Source organism: Miscanthus floridulus, chromosome 3 (assembly GCF_019320115.1).
Source record: "Miscanthus floridulus cultivar M001 chromosome 3, ASM1932011v1, whole genome shotgun sequence".
NCBI classification, from domain to species: domain Eukaryota; kingdom Viridiplantae; phylum Streptophyta; class Magnoliopsida; order Poales; family Poaceae; genus Miscanthus; species Miscanthus floridulus.
Window position 1 is genome coordinate 138060424 of NC_089582.1, and position 9510 is coordinate 138069933.

Genomic DNA, 9510 nt, shown 5'->3' on the forward strand with positions numbered 1-9510 from the left:
CGTTTCCTCCCTCCCTATGTACGGACAGCAGTGGAGGTGACACTGACAGCGATGGGTACGACCGAGAATTATTGGGGGTGGCGCATCACGTCCTTTCCGGCGCGATCTCTCTCCCTCTCTCTCTCTCTTATCAGAAACAGGCTCGGCGATCGGCGTGCCCTGACCTAAAAACACGCCATGATTCGCCGCTATCTTGCTGCTGTTCCTCTGTTGGGTTTGGGTGGTGACTGGTTGTTGAGCCTCCGTTTCCAGAACCAGTAGAAACTTGAGCCGCGTTTGCGTGATGCCACTGCCAGGCCTCGCACTGCAATTTGCAAACGCAAAGCTGTGCGCTTACTACAAATGCTGCGGTGCCCGATCAGATATTCAGATGGATGGATGGATGAAGGGAAGATGACAGCTCTCATGCCACACGGAAGCTTGAGAATGACACGTCGCTCCATCAGCATGTTCGCTTGATCGTTTCTGTGGCTTATAAGCTGGTTGATGCTGTTTTATTGAGAGAGAAAAACACTATATCATGGCTGATACGATCAAGCGAAAACGAACAATATCTCCACCTCTGTTCATCTGCAACTTCTGATTGGCGGAGCCATGTAGGCAAGGAGAATGCCGGTTTGACACCTGGAACGGTTCATTTTTCGTGATCCCAAACTGTATATTAGTCTATCATGTGTCTCAAGATGTTGAGATGCCTCATCTTATTTCGAAGGACGAACGGCAAGTCAAAGGAGAAAGGACCCAATCTGATGGTAAAGAAAGAGAGACCGTGACACGTGAGGCATGGTGGTGTGGCATCTTTTCCTTCATGCCTTGTGATCAACTCATCTGGAAAAACAAGCAAGTACCTTATCATGTCTAGATACATGACAACAGTAACGTACCTAAAAAAACAAAACGACTAATAATTAAGAGCAGAGGGAGTATTTCCTTTTGTTAATGCTAATCAACGCATGAACACAGCACAGCTGCTCATAATAATTTACACTTTTGGGATCATGAAGCAAGCGCTAGCGGCCACATTGTACTTGCTGCACTGCAAGCAATTGCAGGGTGGCACGGTGCGCGTAAAGATCTGGGGTAGGGAGTAGGGAAGCATCAAAGGCATGTATGATGGATGGATGGACCTTCCTCTAATCCTCTCTCCATGTCCATGGTCCATGCATGCTGCTAGCCTGCTATAGTGCTATCTGCAATGCAATGCCTCTTCCCCATCCTCTGCGTCAGTTGCAGTTGCAGATGAAGACAGCAGTTCAATATTTTTCTCCAGAAAGATGAGGAGGACCGCAGGTGCCCGCTGCAACTTGCGTGGGTTCTCTATCGGAGTAGGGAAGCATCAAAGGCATGTATGATGGATGGATGGACCTTCCTCTAATCCTCTCTCCATGTCCATGGTCCATGCATGCTGCTAGCCTGCTATAGTGCTATCTGCAATGCAATGCCTCTTCCCCATCCTCTGCGTCAGTTGCAGTTGCAGATGAAGACAGCAGTTCAATCTTTTTCTCCAGAAAGATGAGGAGGACCGCAGTCGCCCGCTGCAACTTGCGTGGGTTCTCTATCGGCTCGATGCCAACTGACAAAAGCCCCTTCTTATATGTTTAGTGCAGAGTGCTTTGATGTAAAGTAAGATACACAAGAGACAAATGAGAGTGGAAAATTGTTGTTCATTCATTGATTCATGATTGTACATATATATACATGTGAAAGGATACTTCCGAAGGGGTGTCTTCTAAGAGAGCGGTTGATCACTAATAAAGTGATTCACAACACTTCTCCTTGATCAATAGCATCATCCATCACTAAGAGAGCGGTTGATCACTGATAAAATGATTCACAACATTCTAATCTACCCCACGGTAGATTCCGTTACTGAAAGCCACTAAATCCTGCTGCAGGTGAATTGGAATCAATCTGTTTATTGCAGGAAGCTTAATGGACAATCTTTAATTAATCTTATAATAATCTACCAGGAGCAGGCAGGTGGGGAAGCTGGGTTAGCGATAAGTACGAGAGGGCAAGCCGCACGTGCGCGGTAGCTGGACAGATGGACACAACCAAAATTTAATCGTCCGGGAACACAAAGATAAAAGCCACATCTGCAGTGGTGGAGTGGAAGGCTTCACAGGCCCAGAGGAAAAGGGCGAAGGAGATGACATTGGAATTGGAATAAAAAATAGAGGAGAGTAGGAGAAACGCGCACACAACACATGAGCACAATCCGCAGGCCGCAGCAGAGAAGTGCAGAGGAGAATTCAGATCAAACCCAAGGTGTTGCCTTCTCCCTATCCCCCCTCCTGATGTCGACGTCCACCCACTCCTCGATTTCCTTTTTCGGGTTTTTAATATTAATCGCCAGCAATTCTGTACGCAATATGTTGAGTGGGAAAGATCCTACGCAGTATATGCGTATGTATGTGTGTGCGTGCGCCTGCGCTTCCTTGCTTCCCCTGCCTTCTTTTATTCCCCTCTCCTTTGTTCGCTTGCGGGCTGCGGCTTCGGGAAGGAGGCGAGGACGAGGGAAGGGCGTGCGGGCGGGCGGACGAATGTACAGTCCCGGTGAGTTCTTGGAATCCGACCCGGCTCTTGTTGATTCGTTTCCGCGCCCATGATCTTAGGGTTGGTTCTTCGTTTGGGCGCCTCGAACTGCGATTCTTTCTCCCACTCATGCTGTTGAGTTTTCTTGGCACTGCCTGGTACAACATTGGTACCAAAATGCGGCCGAATTGTTGCTGTTTTTTTGGAGTGTGGTTTTGTTGCTGGGAAGAGGGTTTTAGGGAATGCGGCTAAGGTGCGCGCGTTTTAGTTCATCAGAGACTGGAATTCTTGGGGCGGACCCGGAGTTGCGCATTCTTGATCCGGCTGCTTTCGCCTGCCAAGCAATGATGCGGCCGCCATGGCCTTATCCGATTTCTTTTGGGTTCTTTTCGTCGGGAGAAAGTACGCGAGTAATGGGGCCAAAGGGAGCAGCTTTTTTACCAGTCTTCAGCGTCTACTACTATGGATTGTTCGCCCGCAGTGCTTCTGCTTCTTTTTCACTTTTTTTGGGCAGTAAAGTAGCATTTGAGTGCTTTTGTTGGGATTGTAAAAAATAAAGATCGGAATCTTTGAACTGTTCTCAACTCAAATGATGGCTGCTAGCGCTTTCAGTTGCAATTGCTCTGTTTTTTATTGATCTTTCCTCAGTTCTGGTCCAGATTTCTTCAGCTTTCTCTATCCCTTGAGCACAAAAAGAAAGGCAGCTTCTCTTCTTTTATTTTCAATTTTATGATCTTTGATTGAGTTGATGTTGCTGCTTGTGCAATTCCCGTGTGTGATGCTAAGAGTTTGTTTCTTCTATACCAGTTTAGAGCTTCAGTTTTAATGGCGCTTTAAACTTAGTGAAGATCATCGTCATGCTTCCCTTGTGCAGCCTTTTCATATGAGGTCATTTGCAGCTGAATGTTGAATGGGTCGTTTTGCTGAGATGCTCATGATATGATTTGTGCGATAGTCTGTTGGACGTCCAATCATGGTTAGGATATTAATGAGCTATAGGCAGCCAGTAAGATTTCTGTATACAACAACAAGACTTCCCTTGCTATAAATTTGTACTGAAATGTCAAAGCCATGATTATTAGTTAAAGCAATAATAGATACCCAAGTTCCAATCTTCTTTCTTGTGGCTTTTTTATTCAATCCAGCTAGATTTCTGTCACAGTCATATTACACAGCAAATTTATGATCCCCAAATTGACGTGATGCAATCATACATGTTCAGTTTTTTAGGTGCTTCCTAGAAAAATTATTCCTTTGGGACCTTTGGTCAATTTCTACAAAACGTGGTACCTTTTTAATCATTTATAACTTGAAAGTTGGTGTTTTTATTGTTGGTTCTGCTGAAAATGTTTAGGAGCAAAACATAAGTTGTAAAAACATATTAAAGAATACAGCAAAAGGAATTAGCGTACTAGTTTCTAGATACATGTTAGACTTCCAGTCCTCTCGATTGTTGCTCTCCTGCATTTTAGATATTGCAATATTTTATTACAGAACAGATTCAAAGTTTGGAGTAAATTTATCATTGTTTTGGAAATATTTAGTAATAAATAATAAGTTTAGCGAAAGACCCTTGCTATCGCCCCTTTGCTTCGATAGTGTTACCTCTATTAATTAAAGGAGCAATCGTTCTTCTGATATCGGTCTGGGTAAGCTTAGGTAATGCTACTGTGCATGATAGAATATCATACGTATTATGATATTCTGGTCCCTTTTTGGCTAGAAACATTATATTCAGGATGTTAGAGATGTAGAAGGTAGAGCACTAGAGTCTCTTGTTGACCAAAATATTACTTTTATTATAGGTGTTATAGTTGTACAAGTTAGAGAACTAGAGTACATTTTTCAAACTTTCATATATTCTAATGCTAATTAGATCACTTCTTATGAAATTACTTTCATTGCTTATTTGCTACTGTTTCTTTTTGCAGGAGAATATTGGTGAAACAATAACTTGATATAGAGTTCTAGACCAAAGAAGCAATGGAAAGGGAATCGTCTACCCCATATGAGCCAAAAAGGAACTGTGAAATAAGGGTTTTTGAGAGTTCAGATGAAATTTCAACAGATCTTGCTGAGTATATCTCACAAATTTCAGAAATTTCTGTCAAAGAAAGGGGATACTTTGCCATCGCCTTATCTGGAGGTCCCCTAGTCAGTTTTTTGGGGTAATATTGTTTCCTCATATTTATTACATATTCTACTCTATTATGTACTAGAATTGTTTACATAGTTTGCATTCCAATATCTGAACTTTCTCTCTTTCAATTACTATAAGGAAACTTTGTGAAGCACCATACAACAAGACCCTGGATTGGTCCAAATGGTACATCTTCTGGTCTGATGAACGTGCCGTGGCAAAAAACCATGCAGAGAGTAACTATAAGTTAACAAAAGAAGGATTTATTGCCAAGGTATGTGAACTGAAGATGCCTTCTTTTTCTTTTTCATTTTTTGTCTGTGCTGCAGCCTAAAATAAGCTTATGTCAAGAATTTTTGTCATTAAGATCAGCTTATTTTGTATTGAAACGGTGCTGTCTGTCATGGTGTCACCTACTCTATGTTTCGTTGAAAAGTGAGTTAATTTGGCTTCTCTTTTTGTTTATTGTTCTGTACCAACCAGACAGTGGCTGTATCTTGCAGGAGATCCTCTATACTGATGGTACACCAGTTGCTTCCACTAATATTGTTTTCCCCTCTGCATACCTAAACAATGAAAAAATTATTCACTGAAATAAGATGTTGACAAACTCTTATATACAAATTTAATAGCTGAAGTGAGTGTCTTGTTCCTTAACCTAAAATGCTGTGTTTTGGTTGTCAAGTGCAATGTTTGGTGCCCACTGAACTATATGATCTGGTGGTTTCTTTTGCTATTGTGGGATTTTTTTTCGTGACTGATGTTTGATTGAAGTATTGATGCTACTGTGTTTACTCTTTGCTTACCATTTTTTTATGCTTTTGTGTGGAAGTAATTGATGTGATTATTTGCCACCACTTGTGTTAGATCAACCCTAAGTTACAATAATTTTTTTGCTTTATGTTATGTTCACCTTGTTGAGACTACAACCATGAACAGAATATTATGAACACTGTAAAGTCTACAGAGCAAGAACGAACTTGTGTCATACCTCAATGTTGTTCTGATAACAAATAAGAGTGGAATTTTAGTTTATCTAGCCCTGTTTAAGGGCGTACCCAGTGCAGAGAGCTCCCACTCTGTGCAGGGTCTGGGGAAGGGTGTCAGTGGCAAGCCTTACCCTCGCCTGTGCAATGCGAGGAGACCGCGACTCGAACCCGGGACCTTCCGGTCACAGGCGGTAAGACTCTACCGCTTGCACCAGGCCCGCCCTTCATATCTAGCCCTGTTTAAGATCTTAATATTTTTATTCTATGTTGACGGTGTTGAATGCATGTTATGAAATACTACCATAATTGTTTTATGACTAATGTGTTTTCCAAAAAAAATTATGATAGTGTTAAATTAACTATCAGGTGGGTCTGACTTACGTGTGGCTTTCTGATGTTCTATTTTTAGAAAAAAAAAGTTTTCCTTGTTTCAACCAAAAGTTAGGAGTTTTGGTATTTCTGTTTCAGGACAAGGCTTAAAATTACTAGAGTACCAATCAGAGGGAGTCATAGATAATCAAGAATTCCATGTGCTTTGTTTCTTCGATTCTTTCAAAGATAAATCAGGTCAAGAGTAGGGCGTACCCAGTGCAGAGAGCTCCCGTGCACTGGGTAGGCATATAATATATTAGCTCAAAATCTATGATGCTAACATTCAGTCTCTTATTTTTGTTCTCATTTATCGCTATCCATTTTCCTTTACTGTTACAGTAAAAATATTACTGCCAATTGCAAAGCAGAGCACATGTCAAGGCAGATTTTTACACCTTAGACACTGACTGGTCTGGATGGGTGGCTGGGCTAATTTTCATTATGATGTGTCATGTTCTTGTAGTATGATATTTTCAAACTTCAGATAATGCTATATCATGTGTCAACTTGGGGGTGGGGACTGATTAAGGCTGCCTAAGGCTGTCTCCAACAACGGGGAGGCAAATAGAGCACTCATTCCGTGTTTGCATCACCTACACTAAAGACCCTGCGTACCCAATTTTGTGGCTTCTCCAACAGCCAAACCCAAATCCCACGCCACCTCTCTGTCCTCGTCGAGCTACCCCGCCGCGGTCCAGCAGTGGAGCAGCTCGCGGCCGCCACCGTCGTCGTCGTCCGCTGTCGCCGCCGTGGAGCAGCTCGCGGCCGCCGTCGCGGTCCAGCAGCAGCCATCGTGGAGCAGCAGCTATCGTCCTGCCTTGTCGTCGTCGTCGTCCGCGGCCGCCGTCGCGGTCCAGCAGCAGCCATCGTGAAGCAGCAACAGTCGTCGTCGTCCTTGACACCGAGCGCCGCGTGGTCTCAATCTCGGAGGCCGCCACCGCCGCGACCGCCCGCTGCTGGACTAGCTGTCGTGGACCATGTCCTGCTCGTGAAGGCGCTTCTAGCGGACCCGGCGGCCCCAAACCTCGAGACCGCCGCCACAATCGCCCGGCGAGCAGGGGCACCTCCACCGGCGCCGCGGACAGGCGAGCAGGGCAGCCTCCACCGGCAGTGCGGACGCGACCTCCCTCGCGCGGAGCTTCTAGGTGCGGGCGCACCTCGCCATCGTCGTTCGCGGAAGCAGCTCGCCGTCGTCGTCCGCTCCACCAGACACCTTCGACGGGCCCACCACTACCGGCGCCAGAGATTTGCGTCTTGCGGGAGAGGCGACGCATGTTTGCCTTCCGCCTCGTCTCATACGCAAAATGGCTACCTTGTCTGCATCTTCGGTTGGAGAACGTTTTCAGTACGCAAAAACACTGTAGAATACCTATTATGCATTTGGGTCACGCGATGGCTGCTCTGTTGGAGACAGTCTAACTACAGCTTTAATAGTTCCATCTTCCAGCTACTCTGGAAGCACCCTTCACCAACCACACATTTTCATAGCTATCCATCATTGCCCAATGTCAGACAAAAAACTTATCAAAATGTTTTTTTTCAACAGAATGGCTGGCTCTGAACTGGTCTCTCCTCCATGCACCAGTCTGATTAATGTTTAGATTTTTAGGTTCTATTTTTCTAGGCTATATTATTTCTTAATTCAAGGAGCTTAACAAAAAATCAGTTAACTTTTTGTTTTTTAATCTCTCTCTATTGGGCATATCCCTATTTTTTTTTTCGTCGTGGACCCATTTAAATCTCTAGAGAGTGCAAACTGTTTTGGTTATCTAAAAGCCTTAATATAACCGCAGCATTCCCTGTTCTGCTAGTGTTACTGTTGCATGAGATTTTCTCAAGTGTGTCATTCATGTTCTTCTGTGTGGAGTCTTCGACTATATGTCTGCTTCATTCTGTTCCCTTTCTTGCCATACCAGTTGCAATGATTCCCATGTTTAGCTCAAGAAGCAAAAAATCTGAACAAGATGTGTTAGTATCTTTGTAATGCTTTTGCCAAGTTAACTATCTGATACTTGAATGGCATTTACAGGTACCTATTCCGCATGGCCATGTCTACTCCATAAATGACAATGCCACAGTGGAGGATGCAGCAACAGGCTATGAATTCATGATCAGGCAGCTGGTTAAGGTCCGCACAATAGGAGTCTCAGAGAGAAACGACTGTCCCAAGTTTGATCTCATCCTCCTCGCCATGGGCGCTGATGGGCATGTGGCCTCACTTTTCCCGAACCACCCTGCCATGGAGCTGAAAGACGATTGGGTCACCTACATCACTGACTCCCCGCAGCCTCCTCCTGAGAGGATCACCTTCACTCTCCCAGTAATCAACTCAGCATCCAACATAGCAATAGTGTCCACCGGTGATGACAAAGCAAATGCTGTTCACTTAGCAGTTTCTGACACGACCGAAGGTCCTGATGCTCCTACATCACTGCCTGCTAGAATGGTCCAGCCAACGGACGGGAAGCTGGTGTGGTTTCTGGACAAGGAGGCGGCATCATTCCTTGAGTCCATGAACGACGATGCTTCCTACGAGCATCATGAGTACTAACTCTGAGGATCTGAGGTCGTTTTGAAGTGAATGAACGGAGGTGTGTAAGTAGGTGGTGGCATACGATGGAAGACGTGCTGTTCCCCCTTTTAGCTCGATCTATGCATTGATTTTGTCTGAGGGTTTAGTTCCGGGAAATCTGAAATTGCCCTTGGTCCCTTTGCAATGAGAGGTGATTTAAGCGAGGAAATGTGTATGCGATGTTGAGTCGTCGAAGAACATCATATTTTAACTCTGGTCGTATGATATTATGTGCTACATTCTATGTAGTGGACGTTAGAATTTTTTTTTAATTTGTTGGTACGTCTTTCATGGCGCTCTTCTAAAAACATTCTGATCCGCGACACAAATGCTACTGTTCTTTTAGCTCGGTATGGATTCAGTATGTTGTTTCTTCATTCGGTTTGGTCAAACGAGTGACTATGAGCTGAATGATAGAAGTGTCACTCAGCCTTAATCACGACATCTTAAGGACGCCAGTAGGCCTGACTTGCACGTTAGACCTGTCCCGTTCGGCTTGCTGAAACTTGACTGAAACTGACTGAAAAACACTGTTCTGGCTAAATTGTTGTGAGAGAAAAACACTCTTTCGACTAAAAAACACTGTTCTTTAGGGAATCTGATACTAGTTACTTCTAAAAGTTACCAGGAGCTCTCCAAGAGTTGGTTTCACCGTTTGGGAGGGCTCCACTCGTAGGATGGGTGCTAGAGTTGGAGCCCCTAGGATGAAGCCACTTTTTAGGCACAGATGAAGCCACTTTTTAGGATCAATTTTCTTGGATTTCATCCTTACAAAGAGGTTGTCTTATTGAGTGATAAATTCGACCGAGTGCAGGCCTATAATTGGACTAGCTCAAAGGTTCAAGATTTGGGCAAGGTTTTCCCAAAATTCTAAATAGACTGGGATCTCCATTTCCACCATA

At 44.2% G+C, this 9510-nt stretch overlaps 1 protein-coding gene across 2 annotated transcripts; it reads left to right on the forward strand.

Annotated features, from left to right (window-relative positions):
• The first annotated feature begins 2112 nt into the window (after positions 1 to 2112).
• LOC136542583 (probable 6-phosphogluconolactonase 2) lies at positions 2113 to 8961 on the forward strand. Of its 2 annotated transcripts, none has more exons than XM_066535089.1 (4): positions 2113 to 2268; positions 4467 to 4703; positions 4814 to 4949; positions 8066 to 8961. In XM_066535089.1, the coding sequence occupies exons 2-4, from the start codon at positions 4519 to 4521 to the stop codon at positions 8585 to 8587; spliced, it is 843 nt and encodes a 280-aa protein (XP_066391186.1). In that variant the 5' UTR covers positions 2113 to 2268; positions 4467 to 4518; the 3' UTR covers positions 8588 to 8961. The 2 variants fall into 2 exon arrangements, with proteins under 2 accessions (XP_066391186.1, XP_066391187.1); XM_066535090.1 differs by lacking the exon at positions 2113 to 2268 and adding an exon at positions 2322 to 2556.
• Positions 8962 to 9510: the final 549 nt, after the last annotated feature.

Coding starts and splice junctions, on each gene's coding strand:
- LOC136542583 (XM_066535089.1), top strand. CDS start 4,519: ATGGAAAGGGAATCGTCTACCCCATATGAGCCAAAAAGGAACTGTGAA. Junction 4,704..4,813: donor CCCCTAGTCAGTTTTTTGGG/GTAATATTGTTT, acceptor AATTACTATAAG/GAAACTTTGTGAAGCACCAT. Junction 4,950..8,065: donor AAGAAGGATTTATTGCCAAG/GTATGTGAACTG, acceptor TGGCATTTACAG/GTACCTATTCCGCATGGCCA.